The sequence below is a fragment of the Rousettus aegyptiacus genome, unplaced genomic scaffold, assembly GCF_014176215.1.
Source record: "Rousettus aegyptiacus isolate mRouAeg1 unplaced genomic scaffold, mRouAeg1.p scaffold_m13_p_5, whole genome shotgun sequence".
NCBI classification, from domain to species: Eukaryota; Metazoa; Chordata; class Mammalia; order Chiroptera; family Pteropodidae; genus Rousettus; species Rousettus aegyptiacus.
In genome coordinates this window covers 60,716,346-60,744,028 of record NW_023416308.1, presented here as the reverse complement: position 1 = coordinate 60,744,028, position 27,683 = coordinate 60,716,346, and the positions used below count along the sequence as shown (strand labels likewise).

General features: G+C 41.8%; 1 protein-coding gene across 2 annotated transcripts in view; it reads left to right on the top strand.

The window, feature by feature from the left end:
* The window catches only part of AMOTL1 (angiomotin like 1), a 119,577-nt gene that overhangs the window by 13,103 nt on the left and 78,791 nt on the right, over positions 1–27,683 (top strand). Inside the window, exon 1 of one of the 2 annotated variants that reach the window (XM_016158706.2) lies at positions 14,860–15,144. The exons of the other annotated variant lie outside the window; for it this stretch is intronic. Coding sequence (XP_016014192.1) covers positions 15,096–15,144 — 49 coding nt within the window. The 5' untranslated portion in view covers positions 14,860–15,095. Of the gene's footprint in view, positions 1–14,859; positions 15,145–27,683 lie in introns of those variants that run through there. 2 annotated transcript variants of the gene reach the window in all.

Sequence of the window (27,683 nt, the reverse complement as noted above, 5' to 3'; positions counted from 1 at the left end):
GTATGTCGAACTATGGAGCAGTCCTCTAAATTTAGCTTTGTTCCCTTTGTCTGCCTGCCTTTCCTCCCCTTCTCCCTTCCTTCTGTGGCTGGCTCTTCCCTGTCCTTCAGCGCTAAGCCCATGTGTCATGTCCTGCTAGTAGTTCTCAACCCTACACACTAGAACTGGGAGAGCTATTAAAAGTCTTGACGCCATGTCCTAACCCTGACAAACTACATCAGAATCCTTGGATTGTAGACCTGAGCATCAATAGTTTATTAGTGTATGTGTTCATGTGTGTGTTGTCTGTGTTTACGTGTATGTGTGTTTTAACTCACATCTCAAGTGATTCCAGTGTGTAGCCAGGGTTGTGAGCTACTGCCCTAGATTTGGCCCTCTCATTCTTTTTAGTCAATCTAGTAGCCAGCACAATGCCTAACACCTGTAAGTCTTCAGTAAATGCTTATTGTACAGGTGAGTGAAGGAGTCACCCCAGGGTGTTGTATCGTGTATCAGAAGAATGATTGGGTAGGGTTTAGGTAGAAATTTGGGCTTGATAACTAGTAATCTTTTTAACAAGTTACAGGAAGCAAGTCTTAGTGGTTAAGAGCATGGACTTAGAATCATACTGTGTGAGTTTCAATTTCGATTCACCCCTTATTTGCTTTATGTCCTTGGGCAAGTCACTTAATCCATGTCTCTGTTTCCTAATTGGTAAAATCATGTATAGACTGTTTTCTGCTACTCTTCCAGACCCACTCACCACCCTTTACCACTCTGATTTGAGCCCTGGAAAACTTACTTTTGGGGATGTGTCACCTGGCTTCCAGTTGGATTTAGCCAGTAAGGGTCATTGGCAGGATATGGGAGGGTGGAAAGAAAGATGTCTTGGAACTTATTCCTCTCCCTTCAGGCCATGGGGTAATACGGTCGTATTATTCCAGGCCACAGCTCTTCTTATAGCATCAGATCTTGCTGGATTCTGGAACCTCCTCTTTCAGCTTAGGGCTGGTAGCAGCTCCCCACTGTGGCTAGCTCCAGGTGCTGCTTCATTAATTCTTTTCCTTTAGCCCTGCCCATCACACTTTTGTCAGCAGAGTCCCTTCGTCAGGCTTTCTTCAGTCACTCCTTTTGAGCATTCGGTCTATTTCCTGATAGGGCCCTGACTTATATGAGGGAGATGATAATCGTACCAGCTTTAGACCCTGGTCATGAGGAGTAAATACACTTTAGGAGGAATGCTCAAATGAAATAACCGTCATTAAATGTTTACTGTGTTTTCATGTACCTGGGCAAGTGCTCTAGTACCTTTCAGCCCTGGTCAAAACCTTCTGAAAGATTTAATTTCTGATACACCCCATGTTGGGAGGATGCGTCGATTCAAAAGTTGAACAAATCTGTTCCAAGTTAAATGTATCTTGCATCCAAAGTTTCTTCCTTCCTATTACATGGGGACAAGGAGAAAAGCTCTAGACCTAATATTCACCTTCTTGGTACTGGGCACTTTATGTGTATCAAGAGCCTGCCCAGCTCCCCAGCTTGGCATTTAAATCGTGTCACCCACATTAGTACCTCCAAATATATTGATCTCCGAGGATTCACCTGCCCATATTACTAAGAAATCAAGTCTTTTTTTAAGGCTACCCTCTAATTTTATATCCAAGAATTCTCAGGGGTGGCTGTTTGCATCCACGGAGTCAGTTCTGGCTGCTCTAGCCTTTTTCCCGGAGAACTGGAATTCAGATATACCTTACCAAGGCCAGTGGACACCGTGATACCTGCTCCAAGTCCTCTGTTCTCCAAGAACCAGTGCCCACACGTCACTAGCCATCATTGCTGCTACCCCTGCTCACACCAGAACCTGGAGGCTCCTCATTTGCTTGCTGGGATCCTGACTGGTTTCCCAGTGTCCTAACCTCTGCTGGCTGCAATGACAGAACACCACTCTCCTGCATTCTCTTTCAGCTTCAGAGTACACCCAGATCCTGCTAATTACTACACAAGCCTAGTCCCCCTGAGGATCTGGGATCAGGTTGGCTACCTGCCCAGCTCTGAGCCAACCTCCAAACAGCCAGGGCCATGCACTTCACCACTAGATCCACCCCAGACTTATCTTACCTTTCTTGCCTTCTTCCTTCTAAAGCCCCAAACATAGCTTTTGAGAGGGAAGGAATTTTTCTCATGATGATTGACAGTGGAAAATTCAATTCCCTTCACAGGAAACCTCACCCTGTGAAAGGGTGTGGTCTGGCCTCCTGGCTACAATAACACAATCACAGAATAGTTCACCATCGTTATAGTTCTCTAAATCTGGGCAACTTAGTCTTTCCCATTATTGATCTTTTTGGGTATATCAACTCATTTCATCCTTAGAACAACTCAGTGAAGCAGGAGAAATTATTTTCACTTTACAGAGGAGCAAACAGGCTCAGAGAGGTTAAATTATTTGTCCAGCGTCACACAGCTAGTTGGAGGCAAAGCTTAGATTCAAAATACAATCTCTGACTCCAGAGCCAATTTCAGTTTCCTGGGGAGGAGAGTAGACGAGTTGCTCTTTTCCCAGGGAGATTTAGTTGTGGGTGGAATAAAATAACACATGTAAAAGTAACTAGCACAGAGCCTGGCTGTTCAGTACACAGTTGTTGAATAAATGAATGAGTTGTAGATATGCAAAGATATGTGTGTGTGTATGTGTGTATGTGTGTGTGTATCTTTTTTTTTTTAATTAGATCATCACGTAGTGATCACTGTGCTCCAGAGGAATTTTCTATAATGGCATCTGAAGCAACAACCAGAAAAACCCCTCCTAGCTTTCTTCATTCACTTCCTGTTCTTCCTGCTTCACATTACAGTGTAGAGTCCCTGGGGACAGGAAACCTCTTATGGCTTCCTGGTGGCGCAGACACTATTTCTAAAGGAAACTAAACCTTTGCAGTGGCATAATCTGGGGCAAGTCAGTGGAAGCCTGGAGAGAAGTGTGAAAGCATAGCTAAGGTAAGGCGGACTTAGGCCGAGACACGAAATTCATCACCTTTCCCCAAAATGTTTGTTTGCAAAGTAATGCTACACATTGCCCAGGAGGCAAAGTTTTATATCAGGGAGAGAATGGAGTTGGAAGAGAGAATGGAGCAGGAAAAGGGAAATGGCAATGAATTCTGAGGGACAAACGCTTATCTATCTTGGCTAAAAAAAAAAGAGAAAGAATGAAGAGCAAGGAAAGACATATGGAATAGCAGGATAACACACACACACACACACACACACACACACACACGAGAAAATGGAAAGGGCATTTTCCTTGCCAAACAGATGTTTTTACTAGAAATATATAGGACCGTGTCCAGTTATTCCTGAATATTAAACACAAACACAACTACCTAGAAATGATGATATTTCATCATTTATTAAGGATTACTAGATTCCAAAGAGTGTTAAATAACCAGCTTGATCTGTTTGAGAATACCGATTATGGTTTCTGGGTGACGTCCTCATTGGATGATCATTCTGGAATACGTCCTGTTTGTTTTTCTCTCAAATCAGTTTTGCTCAGAGTGGACACATTCGAATGAGTTGATATCACTTGTTTCTCTCTCTCTCTCTCCTCTCCTTCCCCTCTCCTCTTTGCCCCCATCTTTTTGCTCCCCATCTCTCCCCCTGCTCCATTTCTGTTTCCCTGTGTCAGTCTCCCCACCCTTGCTCCTCTTGCTCGAGCCTTCTTTTTCCTATCTTAAGTTGGAATATGGACAGAAAAGGCAGTGCTTGCCTTCCTAGGGCTCTCTGCCAGAAAATGAAACAGGTCAAATTATTAAAAAAAAAAAAAAAAAAAAAAAAGGATAAAAAAAGAATGTTCTTTGGCAAAATGGGAAAACAGATGTTCAGGGTGGTTTTGCTGTCTCTAGCTGTCTGCTGCCTGCTGCAACACACTCCTTACAGGATTACTAGATATGGACACTCCTCATCATGGCACACATGCGTGGTTATTTTCATTCATGTATGTATATATATTTATCTCTGCTTAGTTCTCTCTTCCCTGTGACCTTCATATCCCCAAATCCAGAGTTGGCAAGATTACTAACTCTTGGTAGCAAGATTTATTTTCAACCTCTTCTCAGAGGGTTTTTTTTAAGACTGCTGGCAAAAGCGGACACTGTAGCTGCTTTCAGGTCACTGTTTAACAGTCAATATTTGATGGAAACTTTAAGTCCTTAAGAAAATAGAGAAGGGCCCTGTGGGTGCAGAACCTGGTTTGAAAGGAACCCTATGGAAAGTCTGGTGTCAAAGGGGGCTGAATGATGAAAGTCCACTGCTGGAATTTTCAACCTGCAAAGATTCCTTTTTTTCTATCCCCAAAGGTTTGCTATTTACTGACTGTTGACAGGAAAGAGAGATCCATTATTATTGCCCTTGTGGTTGACCGGGAAGAGAACTTAGACTGTCTCCTCCTTTAAAAAAGATATTTTCCTTTTGGTTCTAAAAGCCATTTTCCCCCCAAACTCAGAAGAAGGATTCCAGATTCTGAACAATTGCTAAGGACTGAAGGAGTGTGGCATGCTCCTTTACATCCCTGTGGGACACCTGTGTGGGTTACCCTCACATGACCACCTGCTGCTTCCACCTGCGGTGGTTCCCCTTGTGGAGAAGTGTAACAGACGAATTAGGACATGTGAAGCACTTAGAACAGTGCCTGACAAATGACCAGAATTTAATAAATATCCTTATTTTATTTACTGCTTTCCTTTTTTCTTGCCTTCTCCCACTTCCTTTATCACTCCAGTATGTCCTCCTTTCTTCCCTGAACTCCATGTTATTTCTCCTCCTCTATTCCATGACGCTGAAAGAAGCAAAAAAGGGAAAGAAAATCAACTGCGAAAATATTAGGCTAGAACCATCACAAGCCCAAATAGCGCCTTTGAGCAAGTTAGAAAATGCATCTCCAGGTGGATGAAGAGCAGAGACAGTTCTCTCAGTTTAACGAGCAGAGTACGAGCTAGACTCTGGCCCCCACCATCTTTGCCTTGTTCACCCCCTCAGCCTGGCACTTTTGCTCAGTGAATGGCTACATAACTGAACATGGAGGCCCTGATTCTCCATTCCCAGCCTTCTCAGGGATATTTCTTCCCTTATTCATAGGAGACTTAATTCTCCTATGAATAATTATTTAAAAATAAATTTCCCCCAAATCATTTATGTGATGGGGTTTACTTTCCCTGAGTTCTGATCTCCTCAATAGAAACTATATCTAAAACTTGCAATACTTATGCCAATAGTTAACCAAAATTTACTTACTCCAGCTCAAATGGCATTATTAAATGCAATATAATAAAAATATCTATTTGTTGAGTACTTTCCATGTATTAGGTATCTTGATAAGAACTTTGTTAGTTATCTCAAAACAGTCTTGTGAGGTAGGTGCTATGATTTCTCTCATTTTACACATGGGGAACTGAAGCTTAGACAAATTAAACAACTTGCCAAGTCACACTTGGTAAGTGGTAGAGCTGGAGTTTGAATCTAGCTCTGTTCTCTACTGCTAGGATTTTTAACCATCATCCTCAATTCCAGAGCAAGTTACTAGAACCCAAACTCCTGATTCTCAGTGGCAGATTCTTGGAAGAACCACAATTTGCAGCCAGGTCTATTTAACTGTAAAATATGGGCTAACCCATTTACAATACTGCTTACGTTGTGCCACATACTGCAAGGTTTGGGGACATGAGGTTGAATGACACACAGCCTCTCTCCCTCAAAGAACTGTTAACCTAACTAGGTGAAAAAGAGCAATTAACAGAAAAATTTACCATGTGATTCTGGCTCCTCCAGGCCAATGGGCACTTACTGACTGTGTGACCTTATAAGGGTTATTCAACCTCTCTGGGCCTGAGTTTCCTCATCTGTGGTACAAGAATGCAAACATCTAGTTCATAAGGTTAATGGGAGGGATTAAGCGAGATAATAGATGCAAAGTGATTAGCACATAGTTGGCATTCCACAAATGTTTGCAATCATTATGGTGAGTCCTATAAGGGAAGATGTAAGGAGGTCTTGAGACTCCAGGGAAGAGGAACCTGGCTGAATTATGGAGGTTGAGGGGAGGCCAGGCAGGCTTCCTGAAGGAGAGCCATCCTCTGCAGCGTGACCTGCAAGAGCAAAAGTACAGGACATGAATAGCATCATGTCTGCCTTACAACAGCTGCCAACAGCCAGTCAACATCTCCTCTAGGGTCCACGTAACTGAAGACTGAATAATGGAGTGCAGGTGAATGCACCTGAATCTTCTCCCTCACACAAGCCCGGATTTAGCATGGAAACTCTACAAAGTGAGACTGTAACTTTATTAACTCCTTCCTCAAATGTTGTGCATGTCCTCATGGCTCAAGGAGCCTGTCCCATTCTTAAAAAGACCTTACATTTGGCTCAGTGGGGTTCAGTGGGACAAAGCTGTTACACCATGCTCATTTGAATTTCACTCCTTTTTCCATTAGTATCATCAGCATTGTTTGTACTAGTAACAGCTCCTTGGAGCTGACTTTTCACACTGTTTGCCAAATGAAGGACAAGAATTCTCTAAAGCAGGTAGAGGGATATAACACAATGCAGGCAGGTATTGCCAGAATTAGCAATCAAAAATACAGGATACCAGTTAAATTTGAATTTCAGATAAAAAGCAAACGATTGTTTTTAGAGTACGTGTGTCCCCTGCAACATTTGGAACATATTATACTAAAAATTTTTGTTTCTTATCTGAAATTCAAAGCCAACTGGCTGCTTTAGCTGGCAGCCCTAGGTGTGAGAGCAGCGTCTGGGCATTTTGTGCTCTTTGCATTGGATGCTAACTTGCTCCCTTAGGAGGTGTGGTAAAGCAGGCTCCGTTCCTATCATCAGGTATTCATTTCCCATTGGACTTCCATTAAGGTGCTTACATGAATGAGATTTGATTGCTGATAGGTTACTTTATCACCTTGATTAGAAAATGGATGCTGGGAATTAACCCTTTCTTAAGCAGAAATCCTAAACAATTTCAGGGATTTGACGTATGCTCCATTTTGTATGATATGTAAACATGGAACAGTCCTTTCTCTTGGATTGGCTACATGGCTTCTAGAGTCTGAATATCGAGGTTTTGATTTTCTCCACTCTCGTGTAACAGAGACTCAGGGCTGACCTAGTCCACTTTGGAGAGTCAGAGCATCTTAGCGTCTTCATTGCAGTGAACACGCAGTGCCTTCCTTCCTTAATGCATGTCACACAGCCTGTGCTAGATCATCACCGGAGGGGGTCCCGCCTCCTCAGGATACCTGCTTTAGTGTTATACAGTGATCATTACTATAATACTTTTTTTATGGGAAGCTGAAACCTGACTTCCTGTTCTTGCACCCAGTTCTCTGTTTTGCCTTCTAGAGCTTTCAAAGCATTGTTTTTACTATGACCCAAGATAAGAATACATTTTACATTTAGACTCACACATATAAATTATAATATAAATATAAATAAAACAAGTTTCATGGAATAGCAATTAATTTTAGTAGCTGGGCTGCATCTAGTATTTCCTATTATGTTCTATTTTATTTATTTAAAATGCTAGTTAACCAGTTCAATTGATTTCCACTACAGGATTGCCAACTACCATTTGAAAAACAATGCTCTAGAGTGTTATATAGCAAATATAGAATAAGTCCGTCTGTTCTTTTCTTTCTGAAAGCTCCCGATATGTGAAAATGGCTATCAAATTATATCTTAATCTTCTCTTCTCCATGCTAGGTATCTTTCCTAATATGTTCTGGTTTCTCTATCCATTCCCATCCTGCCGAACATCTGCTGAGCTCGTCATAGTTGGGGAAAGTTTCTCTTTAACCTGGCACTGAGAACTGAGCACATGACCTCATGTATAGCTTGACCAGTACTTGGCATAGTAGGGTCATCAGACCCCTTGTTCTCAACCCCCACCCAGGTTAATACCACACCATGAATCAATACCCATTGAGTATGGCTATTTATTCATTTTAAATTTGCCTAAAATACCTAATCTATCCCATTTTTCCCCCTTCTTTGTTATAAAGGTATCTGGATATAGTTTTCTTAATTGGGTTGGGGTAGAGGCCTCAAATCAAGATGCCCATCATTCGTATTTCCTGGGTCTACCAATTAAACATTCCAAAACTCAAGACATATAAACAAAAAGAAACTCTGGGGTGGAACCCAGCATTCTGTGTCTAGAACAGCAATAATTAAAACTCCTTTAAAAAGACCATATCTTGAAAGAAAATGGATAACAAGTTGGTGATAATAGCTAATTATGGAGTGTGTACTGTGTGTTAAGTACTGTGCTGAGACTTTTATATGCAAATGAATCATGAATTTCTCACAACATTTTGAGGTGGATACTATCGTAGTAACTATTACTAATTGAAAGAAAAACTGAGCTTTAGTAAAGTCAGGTAATTTAGTTAACATATAACTGCTAAGTGGCAGAGAGGCAGTTGATCCCAGGTCCCTCTGACTCCTTCTAAGCCTGTGTTTTAAAATACTTAATGGTGCCCCACAGATTGGAAACCACCTCTGGCGGCAATGGATGTTACATGCCTAACATCGTGCATTTGTGGGGGCCTAACAGATCTTACTCCTCCCATAAGGAAAGGGAAGAACTCGGTAACAAGTTCAGGTCCCTAGCAGCTCCCAAGAGTCTGAGAAAACTATCTCCACTCATCACTAACTATACTAGGGTCAGGTCTTGGAGTGCTTTCCAGTGGTGCAGAATGGTCTGGAGCCAGGGAGAGCATCTCTCCTGTCCAGGTGAGCTGGGTGGAGGAACTGCTTGCTCGGGAGGCAACACAGTGCAGTTGTTAAGAGCAAGAGCTCTGCTCTGAAAAGCGGGCTTGAATCCTGGCTCTGTCAGTCATGAGCCATGTGATCTTAGGAAATTCACATATCCTCACCAATGTCTTTTCCTCATGTGTAAAACATGGATAATACCTACCTTGCAGGGTGTTATGTACTGATGAAAGAGATAATATATGAAATTACCTGGCACAGAGGAGACACTACTCCGTACATGTTAGTTCAAGACTGGGTTTTGATCATTCTCCTACAATATCTCTTGCCTATTCCCAGATTTAGCTTGGACTTATGAGTGCGTAGAAATGTCGGTTCACAGGTATCTTACGCCAGTAGTTCTCAAAGTGTGGTCCATGGACCAGCAACATCACATCATCTGGGAATTTGTTGGAAATGCAATTCTTGGGCCCCACCTTGACCTACTGAGTAGGAAACTCTGGGGTGGGACCCAGCATTCTGTTTTAACAAGCTTTTCAGGTGACTGATGCAGCTCAAGTTTAAGAACCACTGCCCTACTGGGTCTTGGCACTGAGGATCTTTGGTCTTCCCCTGCTCTCAGTGGAACTCAGTTGGATCTTCTAGAGAGACCGTATCTTCTGTGTAGATATTGTGACCAAATACATAGACAGTGGAGCTTACTTTCAGGTTGTTTCTAGATCCCTTTCTTGTTTACTCCAAGTTGGTCATTTTCCAAGGTTCCTTTTCTTTCTTCCACTTAATTTTAAACTCATGTTTTATATGTCTTATGTCATAAAGGTTGACTAGAAAGGGAACACTCCCCGACACTGGGCAAAGGGGACTGATGACATTCCAAAGGAGCTCTTCGTGGGCCCATCCCTGGATCCTCAGTACTGGATACTGGCGCGTCCTCTCTCCCTTTGCCTCCTTTAAATTCCTCACGTTTGTTGAACTCTTTCCTGTTTAAGGACCTTTGCATATGCTATGCTGTTTGCTCTGCTGAAACATTCTTCCCTTTCTTCTTTACTACCTTGGATAAGCCTTCCCTTTCCTCTTCTCTAAGTGGCTACCATTCTCCTTCATTAGTCTCTGTTCTTGCACCCTGTTCCTTTTCTTCACTGCGCATAGACGAATTTGTAAATATAGATTTATTTATATACATTTTAGTAAGACAGGTCCCATACCAGGGTATTTATGCACCTAGGGGAGTATCCTATTGTTAAAGTAATTGATAACCTTTTTTGAATGAATGAACCATTACAACTCTCACATAATAGTGTTTTCAGTGAATCCTTTCGCTTAGTCCTTCTGTTTAGGATTTAATTTTTTCTGCTTAGGATTTAATTATTTCTACTTATTTTCCTCTCTACCTTGGATTTTGTGAAGACTCTGTTCTGCATTGTATGATGATACTGGCTCTATCGCTGATACACAATAAATACCTTCTGATTTCTGGATGAATCATTAACCATTTAAAATGTGAATTTTAACTCCTCTTCCCACTGTGAGTTTATGCTGTAAAACAAAATTTTCTTTTGAATTGAACCATCCAGAGCAGCTGAAACAATAAGAATCATGAGAGCGTCCCTATTTCTCTGTCTTTGGCATTTAAACTATAAGACATGGGTCGTCTTTAGCTCAAGTGATTACTTTGTCGTGACAGACTACTCAGGTACAAGCATGCTGGTCTTTAGCGCATATTCTAGAAAAAGAAGAACTGGACCTGTTGTATAAGTGGAGGGGCCATTCTTCTCACTGTTCTTTCTAGCTATCGATAGAAAAGACATGTTTTTGGAATAAAACCCCCAAGCATCCTTTTCAGAATGGTGACTATAAGGGATCTTAAGTATGAAGATACTTAAGATCTAAGTAGCTAAGTTATCTCCAGTTATTGTGACAATCCTTGTTTTTAATAGTGATTTTATGTTGTTGTTATTTTAGAAACTCAGTATGATTCCAGTTTTAGAAGGAAAAAATGTGTCTATATCATCACTGGAAATAAGAGAGTAAAACATGATTAGGTTTTTGTTCATGCAAAGAGGAAAAGGAAGAAACTGCCATAGCATGGTATACTGTGGGATAAATGAAACTGAGGCTGCCTCCTACTCATATGCAACTGCATTTACACAGCAACTCGATGGCATGATCAATGTGTTTAGAAGCTTGGGAGCCTCTAAACTGGGCAACATCAGTTACTCAACTAACTCAGTGGTTCTCAACCAGGGGCAATTTTTCCCCATAGGAGACATTTGGTGATGTCTGGAGGCATTACTGCCACAACTTGGAGTTGAGGTAGGGGAGGATTGCTATCGACATCTGGTAGATAGAGACCAGGGAAGCTGCTAAACATCCTATCTTGAACAGAGCAGTCCCTCACAACAAAGAATTATAAGCCCCAAATAGCAACAGTGGCAAGGCTGAGAAATCCTGAAATAGACAATAAACCAAGAAGTATGAGCTTTCGATACTCCCAAGGTTTTTGTAGTAATTATAGCAAATAATAATTGATTATCATTTATTAATTACCTGCCATATACCAGGCTCTTTATAGTCACAACTACTCAGTGGCTCAGGCGGGATCTGACCTCAAGTTTGTTTGGGGCCACCTCTAGAATTTGGTGGTGGGGACATCAGGAATCGAAAATTTTACGTTTTGGTTTATAAATCACACTTTGAGAAGTACAACAGAGCTTGGGCTTAAAAAATATCCTTACATGTTCCAGAAGCGAGACAAGCATTTTGATTAAGACAGTTTGGCTGCATTGGTGTGTTCATTTAATAGGGATTAATCAAGAACTGCTAATTGTAGTGTGCCCTGTCCTGGGCGATGCTGTGCAGTGGCTGTCCCTTTTGTGGTCATGCCTGTCTACTCTCCTTTTGCCATTTGGTACCAGCTTCCCAGCAAGCTCAGGCCCATTCTTAGGGCCCATTCCTAAGGTCAGGTAGTAGCTGATAAGGAATTTAAGGGTGTATTTCGTGGGTGCAGAGAAGAGTGAGGGGGAGATATTTGCATGTTAATATAAAATTAAAGTTCTTTGATATTTCAAATCAGAGAAGGGAAGGGTTTCTTTTACTGAATTTCTATTACATGCCCAGAACTTGACATAAATTATCTAATTTAATCCTCACAATAAGCCAATGAGATAAGTATTATTATTCCCATTTCATATAGGAGGAAACTGTGGCTCTTGTTAGGTTACTCTCCATAGTTACTCTCCTAGGGAAATAGGTAGAAGCAGGACTTATTCTAAATGCCAGGCGCATTCTCCTCTACTTGGATGCCTGTTACCTTACTCTTCTTTCGGCCTCTGTGCTTGTCTAGAACATCCTGGTACCTGCCCTGTTTGGAGGCAGTTCTCTGAGCTGTCCCTTAAGGGGACTGAAATTCTTCCATCATCTTCCTAACTTTCCTAGAGATAAGTACAAAAAAGACAACCTGGGTCACTTTAGAATGGATGCTGACCTTTAAATAGAATGTATAGATGCAAAGAAAATAAAGATGCTGACCTGTTCACTGCCTAGCTGCTGCTAAAACTGTATTCAGTTTTTATTGTAAACATATCTTCTTTCTATTTGGCCCCAATCATACATCACAGTCTACAACCAAGTATACTGTACAATGTTATTGATGATCTCTTGCAAGTTGAATCTAAAGCCTTTTTCTCGGGCCTTAGTTGTCTGAGATTGAACCATACATTGAGATGTATTTGATGTAGTGATTATTAATAGTTGAAGAAATTAAGGTACATGGGAAAAAATTGGCCTCCAGCAAGTTTTTCTCCCTGTGCTGACACACACTTGACTCTCGCGTCACCACTTGGTATCAGTTTGAAGTGTCTAGGTTAGGCCCACCTGATTGAATCAGAAGATTCTTGAGCCCACAAGCTGTGCCTATCACTTCATCAAAAGTCTAGGGATCTGTAGTATTTAAGAGAGGGACCATCTTCTTAAAACTTTCTTTGGCTTCCATGCCTTGAAACCTGCGCAGCTATTTCTCCTGGTTCTTCCTTTTTCTTCCTGCTTTTACTAATTTTTCATTGTGGATATTCTCTAAGTAAACTGATCTTCACAGCTTTATTTCTTTTATTTTATTCTCTACACCTCTGTTTTTGACTTCTCACCCAGGCTATTCCTTATTTCCTCTTGCCCAGAGGATGCTAAATCGCTCCACATCATTCTCAGATTAGTTACTCCCCTCAACTCTGCTTATTCCATCATTAGTCCAATGACCAATTCTAAGAATGGTCCATTTTTCCTATGGTTCAAAATCTGGGTTAAATTAATTGCTTTGTTCTTTCTCCCAGGATAGCCATCTAGTCAAGAAAAATAGTAAAATCTTGCTTCAAAGATTTGATATCTTTCTTCATTGTATTTGGTATCTTCAAAGATTTATTATCTACATGCTATTTCTTCCTTTCCACCTCCTTTGCCCCAACCTCAAACATCATTGCTTCCTGCAACTATTTCCTAGAATCTGTCTTACAGGGCTATTGGAGGGTTGTTGAAATAATAGCAATTATACATTGAGTACTTGTATGCATTGTGTGCTAAGTATTCTACATTCGTTACTTTATTCAGTCCTTAAAACCACCCTGTGAGGCTTAGTACTGTTTTCATCATCTCACAGATGAGGGAACTGAGGTTTAGAGAAGTTAGGTGACTTGCTCAAGGTCACACAGATGGTGAGTGGTTGCACTGTGACTCAACTCAGGCCTGTTTTGTTTCCATGGATGCTTGTAACTGCCTCCTGGGATATAGTATAATGTCTAATAGGGGGCAATTAATAAGTGTTAGTTTCCATCCTTCTTTCCCTCTTTTTCTATTACCTCTTCCCCAGTCTATACTGAAATGCTAGCTGTTTCTGAACTCCATCACCCTTCAGGGCTCTCCTTTCTCCCGTAATCAGATCTTCTCTCTACCTTTTCCAAGCATCTCCAGTGCTTGGATCTCCTGTGTTGATGCTTTCTCGTTTGCATATCTTGTCTTCTTAAATAGACAATAAATCCTTGAAAGGTTTATTTGCTGCTTTCGTCGTGCTATCAAGTACTAGGATAGTCGACTTTAAATAAAGTAAGTATTTGGTAAATAATTGTTAAATTACTGCATTTGGGCTTTACCTTGAGAGGGGCGGTTCCTGAGCTAGCCATCATGGGAATCAGAAGAATAGACTGGAATCAGAAGGACACAGGACCCTCCAGGATGAACTAGAGGGGTAAAACCACTGGCAGACTAGTTAGGTAATTGCCACAAACTTGGCCTAGTGAAAAGGCAAAGGGAGGAAAGCACCGGAGATGTGAAATATACTGACTCCTATTAACATCTTCCACAACAAACAGCCCTGTTACCTGGCCTTTCATTCTATGAGCAGCAAAGCTGGCTCCTGAAAGCTGGGAAGAAATGTGGTAGAGGCCAGGTTCCTGGTCTCCAAATCAAGGTTCCAGAGGTCTACCCAGTATAATTGAGTATAATGGGACTGGTGAATAGTGTCACTTAGTACAGCCTGATTTAAGAGGTGAGGGAGAATTGGCAACACCTTTCCAGAGCCATTACTCTCTTTGTTTCCTTCCACTCAGGCAGATGAGGCTTGGGAGTTTGTGGCCACAGGATAATAGCTAAGGTTGTAAGATCTGCTGTGGTCCTTCTGCTTGTCAACGGAGCACATCGTAGCAGTTTGCCGTCCAATCTCACTGTGTGATGGAAGCACTGGGACCTGGGGAATGCAAAGGGAAAAGTGTCGCCACTTTTCCCTTGGAAATTCCACTCAAGAAAAAATCCTAAACATAATCTATCCTGGACCTCGAGGGCAGATTGGGAAACCGATTCTGCCGGAGTTGGCCTGGGGGGAAGAAAGTCAAAGGAAGGAGAACTGGTGAGTCTGACATTAATTAAATCGCGGCAGGGGACAAAACAAGGGAGGATATGACCCTCCTCACTCGGGGAGACACGTCAGCTTGAGCTCCGGGCAATTTCAGCAAGCAATCTCGCGGGCCCGGGGAGCGGTGGCGGCGGCTGAAGACGGGCTCTAGGGCCCAGCGGCCCGGCGCCGGGACGGGTGGAGTGTAGGGTTACAGTGACGAGCCCGGACGACCCTTCCCGACCCGCGCGCGCGGAGCGCGGGCGGCCGAGTGAGCGCGCGGGACGCTCTAGGACCCAGCAGCGGATGTCGGGTTTAAGGCTGGAGGTGAAGCCCTGGCATTTCTCTCCTTCCTGTGTGAATGGGGCTGATTGTCGGGCGCCGCTTCCCTGCGCTGCCCCACGCCATGCCCAGCGTGCTGCCCTGCGGCCGCTTTCCCCAGCTGTGAAACTGAACTAGCCATGATCGCCTCATGTGGAGGGCAAAGTTGCGCCGGGGAACTTGTGAGTCTGCGGTGAAAGGTAACCAGTCCCGGATCGGGGTGCAGGGAGGGCGCCTCGGAGTCTCCCAGATTTCCCACGAAAAGGACCCAGCCGTCTCCTGCTGCCCCTCCCCTGCTGCCCGCGGCAGGGGGCCGCTCCTCGAGGGCTTGGGGCTGAGATCCACAGGGCTCGGAGAGACTTGGGCAGCGGATTCGGCGCCAGGGGCCGGGAGTGCCCGCCACCGGAATCTTGCTCTCTCACCCAGATATTTTTACCCTTTTGGAAGGAAAAAAAAAAAAAGAGCAGCTCTATTCCCGCGCCACTCTGCAAGCCCCCGGTGAGGGCGGGCCGGGTCACAGAGGCGCGCCTCTCTTCGGCCCGTAGGAGACTGAAAAGTTGTGTCCCCGCGCCGGGCGGGGGGCTGGGGGGTGCGGGCGCGCCCCCGATGCGGGGGCTGGCCTTTCCGGAGGGGCGCTGCCATATGGCTGCACTCTCCGAGACGCGCCCGCGCGCGGGTCTCCAGACTGCGGAGGGAGGAGGCGGAAGGGGGTGGCCGGTGGCCGCTTCCCTCCGTGCGAGACAAAGGCGTGCACGCCCGCCTGCCCCACAGGCTGCAGCGCTCGGGGCCGGACCCTTCCTGCCGGCGGGGGAGTCTCGGCTCCGGCGGGTGGGCGCGACGGCGGGGTCGCGCCCCGGACCCCAAGGCTTGGATCGCGTTAGCTGCTACTCCTTTGTTCTCCCTTAGACAAGTTTCTTTGACAGAAACCGGGGAGTTACATCTAGCTCTTTCCTGCTTGCTATTAGCGCTGTCTTTAAAATAATGAAAAAAAATTAAACTTTACAAGTAGAGCTGTTTTTTCTTGGAATGTGACATTTGTGGCAGGAGGGAGAATGGCATGTCGACTGATGGTAACCGAGCGAAGCTGGGGCCCTGCGCTTGGGTAGGGGCCGCCCGTAGTCAGCCGGGTTGGAGGACCAGGCGGTGGAACAGACGAGCCTCGGCGCGCACCCACCTCGGGGCCTCCGACGCCTGGACTGAGCTCGTGGCGACTATGCCAAGTTTACCCCCTTAGAATCCCAGTCTGAGAATCCGGACTCCCCGACTGCAGCTCCGGCGCCTTGCCACGCCCTACTCTCTAGTGTCTTGATTGGTGGCAGGGAAGACTTTTTTTCCCCTTTGCATTCTGGAAGAATTTTTCTTTTTTGGCTTCGACGTTGGCTTATTGTCTCCAGGTGGCAAATGCTTTGGAAAGTGCTGGGCTTGTGTGTGGATCCCCTGGCCTGGGGCTTTAGTAGACAGAGGCCCTGAGGGTCCGGCCTCCAGTGGGTTTGCGGTTTGGATGTACATTTTGCGCCCTTGGTCCCTCAAGCTCTCTTGCCATCCTGATACAGTGCGGACACGGTTGCCCATGATCTTCCTAGGCATATTATGAGACTTGAGTTTTTGTACTGCTTCTAAAGCTGTTGGTGGTGGAGGTAGGGTGGGGTGGGGAGGGGGCGGTGAGTAGGGTGTCCCAAGAGCCATTTATGATACCCGGAGATGCTTTTGGTTTTGACTACTCCAAACGATAACGTTATTTGCCATAAGGGAGTGAAAGCAGAATGGAGGGATATTAATAGCTACTATTCCAAAAAATTTCCTTCCTTTTCCGGAAGTGAAAAGTCAGGGCTTGAAATGTTGAACAGTCATGGGTCTCTGCTTCCAAAACTGGCCTGTGGGTCCCTGCCAAACTGAGTAAGATTTCCTGGGGCGGCCCACCACTCCTGGCCCCCTGCAGCTCCCTGTGGACTTCAGACCTAGGTAAAAGATTAAAGATCTCTCTAGATTGCAAGTTCTTAAAGAATCTAGACTAATGTAAAATTTACTCCCCATCACATTGCTCTGAGCATTGTGGTGCCTTTACTATGGCCTCTCTTTGTGAGAAGTATATGAGAACAATACTTAGATACACCTTGAACTGTTTTACGGAGGAGTAAAGGGTTTGAAACCACTGACTTGACCAGAATATAAAGGAGTAGAACATAGAGTAAGAGGTGCCTTTAGACTCCCTGGTGAGATGTGGTGTGGTGGCGTGTTTAGTTTTTGGATGGGTATACTTTTGCTTTGCAAGATATGTTTTTTAAGATAAATAAGGTGAACTCTGCAAAGTGAAGAGAAGGTGCTGTACTTATAAACTCCACTCCCCTACCCCCTTCTTTTTAAAATGCTCAGAAGTCTTGGTCTTTTAGGTTCTGTGCAGATGGTGGAGGGTGAAGAATACTAATGTACAGAAAGGCATGTGGAGATCAAAGCATTTAAAAACACATCTTTTCATGGAAGCTAATGGAGGACTTTCAGTTTAAATGAGATTTTAAAGTGCTCTTGTTAAGAAAAGCACATGAATGCAGAAATGTAAGTGATTTTATGGGAAGGCATTCTACTGATTAGACTGAGAGTGTCTGCCCTTGGACAGTAAGTCTTGAGGCTTCTGTGGGTAAAGCTCTGCTTGCTTTGCTTTGCTTTGCCTTTCTTTCTTTCTTTCTTTCTTTCTTTCTTTCTTTCTTTCTTTCTTTCTTTCTTTCTTTCTTTCTTTCTTTCTTTCTTTTCTCTCTCTCTCTCCTTCCTTCCTTCCTTCCTTTCTTTTTCTTTCTTTCTTTCTCTGTCTCTCTGTCTCTCTCTCCTTCCTTCCTTCCTTCCTACCTTCCTTCCTTCCTTCCTTCCTTCCTTCCTTCCTTCCTTTTTTCTTTCTTTCTTTTTCTTTCGATTATGGGCAACCGTGTCTACTCCTATATGGAAAAGTGTGGACCCAGGGCCTAGGGAAAGATGGCTGAACTAATTGAAATTAGATGCCAGTCTGGCTAGTTAAAGTTCTGTTGAAAAGTACAGCCTGTAGGTACCAGTACTGTGTTTCTTCAGAGTAATTTGTGAAAGTGCTTTTAAAAATGATAAAACACTACAGTAGTCCTCCCTTATGCCCCAGTGGATGCCTGAAACTGTGGGTAGTACTGAACCCTATATATACTATGTTTTCTCCTGTATATACATATCTATGGTAAAGTTTAATATATAAATTAGGCACAGTAAGAGATTAACGACAGTAACTGATAATAAGATAGAACAATGATAACAACATACTATAATGAAAGTTATGTGAATAGCTTTGGAGCCGTTAAGTAAAATAAGAGTTACCGGAACATAAGCACTGCAGTTCATCTGATAACTGAGCTGGCTACCTAATGACTAAACGGGTAGGGAGTATATACGCTGGACAGAGAGATGATTCGAGTCCTTGGCGGGATGGAGTGGGGTGGTGCGAGATTTTATCACGCTGCTCAGAACAGCGAGAAATTTTAAACTTATAAATTGTTTATTTTGGGAATTTTTCGTTTAATATTTTCAGACTGAGGTTGGCCTGTGGTAACTGAAACCACGGAAAGCAAAACCACGGGCTACTGTATGTAATGTAAGGCTTTTTAAAGAAAGAATAATGACTGTGTAACAGATTGCTAGTGAAAATTATAAAACTCTGAAAGATTTTCCAGGCCAATAAATTAAAAAGAAGTAACTTTGTTAAGACCTGTTGGTTTTTCCGATAATGGAAAATTCTCCCAAAGTAACAGCCCCCCTGTCCCTGCCCCAGTGTGGTCTCTGCATTTTAAATGTGTATAGGTGCTCAGGTCAGGAAATTCTCTAGTGTTTTGAATAATTTTTCTCCTACAATTTTTAAATTAATTTCGGTAGGTTCTTATGTCCCAGAATTCACTAGGCAATAGAATACTTGAAAAGCAAGGGGTAACTTAAAGGTCAAATTAGAGGACATTTGATTTTAAGGTTTATTGGAAATAGTCTGAGGTTGTTGTTTTTGTTTGTTTGCTTAGCAATTATTTTTAAAAATTATTTTGTTTGTCGTGGTTTTGTCTTGGAGAAAGGGCAAACTTTAAATCTTGGCCATTGTACGTAGGTCAGTACACTACTCTTGCTGGCAGGAAGTTATGCCTGGGCTTGTTTGTGTGTTGGCACCATGTTGAGTTTATAACTTGGGAGGCCCCTTGGCCTTAGTTCTTGTGAAACCTTAGGATATATTCAGCCCAGGCACTTAGGACAGGACTCCTGAACTCCCAAAGGGGCTTACATATCAGGCATTGTTTTTCCTTTTATGAAGGGGATGGGGGAATAGCTTTAAGGTGTTAGGAAATCATATCTCTGTTCAGACTCTGGAGAATTGCATTTAACTTTTCAAAAAATAAAGTCATATAATACTGCTGTGTATGTTTAAATCTGTGTTTGGGACCTCGCTGGCCAGTAGCGCAGCTATATACACCTCTTGTTTTGTTTTTAAGTAAAATACCTATAGTTGCACTTTTTTTTTTCTTTTTGTAAACTTTTTATTTTGAAATGATTACAGCTTTATAGGAAGTTGCAAAAACAGTAGAGAAGATCTGTTTATTCTTCACCTAGTTCCTATTCGTAACATCTTATAGAACCAATAATACAATAATGGAAGCAGGAAATTGACATTGGTTCAATCCCGAACATGTTTAGATTTCCCAGTTTTACATGCACACATTTGTATTTGTGTGCTTTTTTTTCAAGCACGTGTAGATTCCTATAGCTACCACCATAGTCAGGATACAGAACTATTCTATCACTTCAAAAACCTCCTTTGTGCCACCCCTTTATAGTCACATCCATCTTCCTCTCCCCTGCCCCATCTCTAAACTGATGGAGAACCACTGATGTGTTCTCCATCTCTGTAATTTTGAGAATGTTACTTAAATAAATTCATGTGATTTGTGACCTTTCGAGATTGCTTTTTCATTCAGCATAATACCCTTGAGATCCATCCAAGCTATTATTGCATTAGCAATAGTTCATTCCTTTTTATTACTGAGTACTATTCCATGATATGGACGTACCACAGTGTATTGTTTAACCGTTCACCTATTGAAGGGCATTCAGGTTGTTACCAGGTTTTTGATTCTTAAAATTAGAGAAATGCCCAGGAATGTGATTTCTGGATTTTGTATGGTGAGTGTATGGTTAGCTTTTTAAAGAAATTGCCAAACTCTCTTTTCTAGAATGCTTATACTGTTTTATATTCCCACTAGCAATGTATGAGAGATCCAGCTTCTCTGCATCCTCACCAGCATTTGTTTATTATTCTAGCTGTTACAATAAGTGTTCTAGTCTCCTTGTAGTTTTAATTTGCATTCCCTAATAGCTAGTGATGTTGAATATCTTTTCATGTGCTTATTTGCCATCTGTATATCCTCTTTGATGAAATATCCGCTTATGTCTTTTGCCCATGTTCTAACTGGATTATTATTATTTTTTTTTACTATTGAGTGTTTTTTATATATGTTAGATACTAATCTTTTGTCAGATATGTGGCTTCTACTTTTTTAAATTATATTATTTGTCTTTTTATTCTTTTAACAGAATCTTTTACAGCAAAAAAGTTTTGAATTTCTTAAAGTCCATTTATTGAATTTTTTTCTCCCCTTTTGGATTGTGCTTTTGGTGTCACAGCTAAGAACGTTTTGTCTAGGCCTATATCCCAAAGATTTTCTCTTCTGATTTCTTCTGAAAGTCTCATAGTTATATGTTTTTTACTCAAATTGCAGTTTACTTTTACCATTTTAAGAATTCGTATGTCTCGCTATCGATCTAATAGGTATGTATTATGTGTTTAGTGCTCTGGAAGCTTACAGATGAATCAGGCATAGTTCCTACTCTTAAGAGCTCACTAATTAGTAGGGTTGTGCGTAGACATTTCCATATATTAAGTGCCACAGTGGAGACAATGTGATGAGCCCTGAGCAGAGAGGACTTACTTTGATCCAGGTTGTCAGGGCGGGTTTCCCTGGGTATGCTGCCTGAGCACGGTGGGGGTAAAATTGGTTCTTGCCTTTGATCCAGTTTTCGGATACCTTTATTGCCATGACTTCTCCAATGTGGGTTACCCTGGTTCTTGAGCACATGCTGAAGGAATTAGGGGTAAACTGAGTGGTTGATGGACTTTAAAAAATATGTGACATAATAGCTTAAAAAAATGAAAATACTGTACTTAAAACTCAATAACATAGAGTATGAATTAGATTGAGTAGATTTAAAGTTTAAATATGAGCTAAAATGTAAAAGGAAGTAATATTTTGGATTCTTTAGGAGCAAATAGACCTAGTTTGCTTACTGGTCTTGCCTCTTTCTTGCTGTGTAACCTCAGGGAATTTGACTTGCTGAAGCCTTATGGATAAAATACAGACAATAATTCTTACCTCATGGAGTTGCGTGAGGGTGAAATGAAATAATACAAATATAGCACTTAGCACAATGCTGGGCACATTGAAAGCATTCATTCAATAAATGCTCGTAATAATAATAATAACAGTTATTATTAAAATAGCAGAGAGACAAGTGGTTTTATAATGTTATGTGTGTTCTCATATATCTCCTTTCTCTGAGAAACTGGAATCTCAGCTCTTACTCATAGAAGCTTACCTTTTCACAGTTGGGAACGCTGTATCATATACCAAATACTATTTATTGAATGAAATTAGAAGCTAGGATACTGTATTTAGTACCTATAAAATAATACATTTTTCTCACTTATAAACTAAGATTTTCTGAGTAAAGAACAGTTTCCTCTCTGCCCTGACCGCAGGAAGTGGCAGGAGGTGTGTCTGCTGTTGTGAGCTACTCAGAGTTTATGGTGGTTATTCCCGGAGATACAGTAAGCCAGGACTGATGTCACCAAACTTCTCAACCAGCAGCTCTTTTTCCTTTCTCTTGATGACCAAGTGGTTTCCCAGAGGAAATGGATTAGTTTTTAGATGCACAATTCTACATCAGTGGTTTTAAACATGGGTGAGCAGTTGGGCTCAGATCTCGGAGTGCCTTCCAGACATAGGTTTTGGAGGCACATGGATGTGTAATTGTAGTAAAGACCAAAAAGGACTCAAGGCTGGAAAACAGCTTGAGCAGATGCTGGACTGTCAAGAGATTCAGCTTCCTTGTAGTAGAGAAATATAATTCCAATTTTTTTTTTTTCCTTTTCAGCTTAGGACAGATGTGATCTGGCCCCCATCTATTTTTTTTTTTTTAAGTTCCAGTCCTACTCTGTACACAGTAGACAGTAGCCACATGTGGCTATTCAAGTTAATTAAAATCAAGTAATTACAAATTCAGGTCCTCTGCCATACTAGCCATAGTTCAAGAACTTAAGAACCGGGTCCATCATCGCAGCAAGTTCCATTGGCTAGTGCTGTTTCAGAGACATACTAGCCTTTTTGTCTGATGGCAGCATCCTTGGGTTTCATATAATGGGACAGGGACACATTTTTGAGTAATATGTGCCATTTCTCCGTTGGAAGTCTGGCATGGACCTGATTGGGAGGAAATACCAAAGGGCGACTGCTCTATCAGCTTAAACCTCATTTCGCCACTTTTTCTGGAGACTCATCTCATTTGGGAGCTGGGTCAGCAGGGCATCTGAGTTATGCTGGGGTTGGAGCTTACCAGCTTAGCAGGCTGTTATCAAGCAGTATCTAAGATTTCTAGGGGGCGTTTGAGGCTTTGGCTCATTTTATAGGATTCTCCCAGAGATCTGGTTCTTGAGAGGAGCAAACAGAAATGCTAGGGTGGATTTGGCACTAAGAGGTCCTTCCGGAGAGGCTCAGAGGCTAGCCTGGACTCCTCCACTCAGGTCTGTTCCACTGTTGAACCAGCTTTTGTCAGGGGGAGGCCAGGGGCTGGCCTTGTTCGTCTGGCCCATTTGGGCTTGCTCAGATACCACTCTATACTGCATCGTTCTAACTGTCGCCTCCCTCGAAAGTGTTCTGTAAACTGTAAAGTTCCTTTCCTTACTTACCCCATGTCCAGTTAGTCACTGGGTCCTTGCAGTTGACTTCCGAAATACTTGCATACTTTCCCTTTCTTTGCATGTCTCTACAACCCAACTATTTTCAGCACTCATTACCTATCTCCTGGATTATTATGACAGCCATATACCAGGTCTTCCCACCTCTGTTCTCTCACACCTCTTCTGATCTCTGTCTTTCCTTTCCCCCTTCTTCTTCCCTCCTTTCCTCCACTCTTAGAACAGGTAGAGCAAGACAAGAATGATAGGTATCTTGTCTTCCAGGTTTTGCTTCCTTACTGTGAGGTGGAGCTTTGCACATACCATGTGGTCAGGTGCCAAGGAGGAAGGAAGGTTTGTCACATTCAGCTGCTGCTTCTCAGCACCAAGGGCTGCTCTATATGGTGTGACCCAGAATATGACCCCGTTAAGCAGGTCCTTTCCTTTCTAACATGAGCTGTACTCTAAATGGCTCTGAGAACCAAGTTTCTTGTTAGTAAGCCCCCTCTATTTGGGGGGATTTGGGGAGAGAAGAGAATATGAAATTCTCTGGTAAGGTCCTGTGTTGAGAGAGACTGGTCCATTAATATCACTACAGCTAGGTCGACTGCTCATCCTGGTCATGTGGGAAAGGTTGAAGATACAAGGGCAGACAAGATTGCCTTTCTGCAACCTTTTTTGAGGAATGAGGGGAGGGGGGGACAGAAAAAGAGACTAGGAAACATGCTTTTTTCAGAATTATGGAAACTGGTGGAGGCAGTACCTAAGGGACAGCAGTAAATTCACTGCAGAACACTATAACGCTAATGTAGTTTCTGAAAAGAGAAATGGTCTAGTGTTCCTTTATCTAGGAGAGTAAAAGAAAACACCTTCTGAAATGACGATAAGTTTAAATTAAGACACCTGGGAAGGTAATGTAAACAACATCACAAAACCATTTATATAAACCTGGAAGACAGTGGGAGTGTCAGATAATAAGCAGGAGGTTTGTTAAAGGACATAATCCTGTCAGACTTACTACCTGTTCAGGGCAGTGACTGGTAGATTAAAAATGAGAGTTGGTGGCATGAAAGTGGTGCATAATTACTTTAGCTAACTGTTAGACTTGATCCCATAAAATATTCATCCAAGAAATTAAGAACATAAGGTCTAAAAAGGTTTACTCCGAAATATGGATTATCTTAGTCCTGAGTATAGAGGTAAAATTTTCCGAAATTCTGAAATTTCTTACCTTCAACTTCAACAGAAATTTAGAGGGAAAAAAAATCTGAAATAAATATAAGCATTTATATTTTAATAGCATTTAAGTAACTAAGATCACTTTATTAGTTTAGGAATATAAAATGGGTTCTGGGTAATTCAGCTTGCTCGTAAATGAACAGATTTCATAGTATTAAATTTAACAGTTTATTTAGGTAATAATCACAAATATTGTTTTATTTGAGATGTTTTCTGTTTCTTTTAAGGAGGGCACATGTTGGACATTAGGGAGCATGGCATTTCTTGTTTTTGGACAGAATGTAAATCAGGTAAAAATTTAAATACAGAAACAATCACTGCTCCATAACTATTAGTTGAATGCATAAATCTGGACTATGCAAGTCCATTTGGTGAGGATGCAATAAAAGGATACAGTTCTTCGATCTGACTTAAGAGTCTGTCATATGCCTGGCACTAGACTATATGGGGGTGTATGTCCTTTGCTCTCATGGAATTTATATTCTAAATGAGATGTAATGAAGTAAGGTTTTAGAAAACAGACAGCAAATGAACTGATTTATTCTGCTCTGAGGCTAGAAGGCCAAGAAATGATTTATAACTGCCTTTCAAGTATTCCAACTTCACAGTAAACAGATTAAGAGGAAATGTGTTTAAATTACAGATATCATAACTTCTACAAGTATGGAAGAGTTCCCTGCCAGGGAGCTTGGGAGGATATGGAGGGCACAGGTGTATCCAAATAATTACACTAAGTGTGGGGTTCTAGAAATCTCTTTAAATCGAGTATCACTTAATGTGGTCCTGTTTTATCGTAGGACGTAGGCCTCATGGGCTAGTTGTGATGTGTTCATCTGTAGAGCTTAATGATGAAGATTCCAGAGCTGGAAATGGAGATACATTTCCCACCTATGTCACTCACTGGCTTTATAATCTTGGGCAAATTACTTAACCTCTCCGGCAAGTAGTTTCCTCATAATGTTAAGTAGGGATAATAGCAATACCTACCTCAAAAGATCATTACAAGGGTTATAAGTATTATGGCAGTAAAAACGTATAAAGTGCTGAGAACAATATCTGACACACTGGAAGAGTTATGTGTTAGTTCTCATCATTGTTCCAATCACTGGTGCTGTGAAACAAATGGCCTCAAATTCTAGTGGCTTCAAACAGCCATTTTGTTATGCTTACAGATTCCATGGATCTGGACTTCAGGCAGAGCATAGTAGAGATGGCTTGTGCCTAGGACTTCAGGTTAGAAGGAGTCTGGATGGTTTGGGATTGGATCATGTGGAGGCTCCTTCATTCCCATGTCTGGCACCAGGGCTGGGATAACTTGCAGGCTAGGTCTGCAGACTGGATAACCTACAAGCAGCCTTTCCACGCAGCCTGGCTTCCTCACAGCATCAGGCTAGTCATAATTCTCACATGATAGTTCAGGGCTCCAGATGTCGGTATTCCGGCAAACAAAGTAGAAACTGCATTGCCTTTTATGATCTCATCTTATAAGTGACAGAGAGTCACTTCTGTTATTCTTTATTGGTCAGTGTACTTAAAAGCCTGCCTTGATTCAGGGGTGGTAGTAGTGGTAGTGGTAGAAATCCAAAGAATTTGCAGACATGCATTAAATTGTTATCATCATGTCATCGTTATTATTGAGATAAAGTATTAAAAATTTAGCACACAGTAAATCCTCAACATGTGGATCACTGAGAGAATGCATTGTCCTAGAGATGTGAGTTTTCCAGTTAAAGGTAAATATTTTTTATGGCAGTTTTTCTGCAAGATTGATCCCCCCCCCACACACACCACCAAAAAAACAAACAAACAAAAAATACACATACCTCTTGCTTTTTGTAACTTTTTCTTGATGGCTCGGGATCATCATTATAAACATTAGTTAATGTGATGTGTTGTTTGAGTTGGTGGTGGGGAAAGAAAGGCATGTAGATAATACAAAAATTTTCTGAGAGTGACTCACTTTTTTGTGTAAGCACCACAGTTTTTTTCCAAGAGGATATTTCTCTATCCATAGTTAAGATTATAATTCTAAAGTAGTAACCGAAGGTACAAAGTGTGAGCAAGTGGTACTGGATGATACACTTGAAAGCCCTGTGATGTTCATTATGTTTTCCATTTCTTGAGGATCTTGGGCACTTGGTAGGTAGATATCAGTTAGTACCCACAGAACAGAGCAGAGTCATCAGCACTGTAAAGCAGTTCAGGTAATAGAAGATGCTCTGGATTGAGTTCTGAAAAATTCATCTTCTTTTAAAAGAATATTCATCTTCTTTTAAAAGAATATTCAAATTGGCAGACTCTTTTCTTTGGCCATATTTAGCCTTCTAATGCCCTTAGCTTAATTTGCAACCTTAAAGACCTCCCTGTAAATGGAGTACTTACATTTACTGTCCAGTTGACGATTTTGCTTGTTAAGAAACAAGAGCAGCCTTTCACTTCGGCTCTTTTTCACTAAGAACTGCTCTTAGAGAAATCCACTGAGGATAGTTTAGAACCTTCATGTAAATTCTAACAGCTGAGTTTTCTGAGTCTGATAGGCTGTGAGTCAGTATTGTATTGATCTGTAAAAATTATCCTGTTCTAAAGCTCTTCTTTTTCTTTTTCTTTATTTCTTTTCTCTTTCTTTTCCTGTCTCCTTTTTTTTTTCTTTAACCATAATCATATTTTAAATCATAACTTAAAAATCTTAGTCCTTGGCTTATGATACACTGTCATTTTTTGTATCTGGAGAAAGTGACAACCAGTCTGAGAACTGAAAATGGGCAGGAATGGTGCAGGTCTTAGACCTAAAGAATTTCATTTGTTGAAAAGGAGCATAGCAGCTTTGAGGAACTGCAGGAAGCTGGAAGGGCTAGAACTGCTACTGACGGGCCTGGCAAGAAACCAATCAGATTCAGAAGGGATCAGGTTCTCCCAGATGAGGGGGAAAACCACCAGGTGTCTGGGCCAGAGCGCGATTGCATGTCTCCATTCGCTTTTCAGTTTTCTCTTTAAGTGAGTTGTACAATCTGGGAAGAACAGTGGACAATTAGTGCTAATTACGCATCATTGTTTGCAAAGTTTGCCTTATTTATGTAGAAAAAAGGGCTTAGGAATATATACTCAATTTGTTCTTTCAGTTTAAGAAATTAAAAAAAAAAACCTAGATACTTAATTTTGTTCGTCAACTGTAAATCTCCATTAAACAAAACTTTTAAAGCTCATCAATACAGCGGGTTTGAACTGATAACACTGATAATCTTCATACTGATTCAGACCTGAGGTTCAGTCTCCAGAGATGTTATATTATGTTCTGATCACATTGATTCAGACATTTCCCCCCCAGAGAATTATTGCAAGTCAGTTTCAAAACACTTGACTTGGAGGAATTATTCAGTCATCAGTTGGACTAAATATTAGAAAAAAAAAATATTCTGATGGGGTCTTCTTGTCAACTGATATGCTATATGCCTTGAACGGAGGTTCACCATTTTTATTCTTTTATTTTTCATCTTTTTGGCCAAG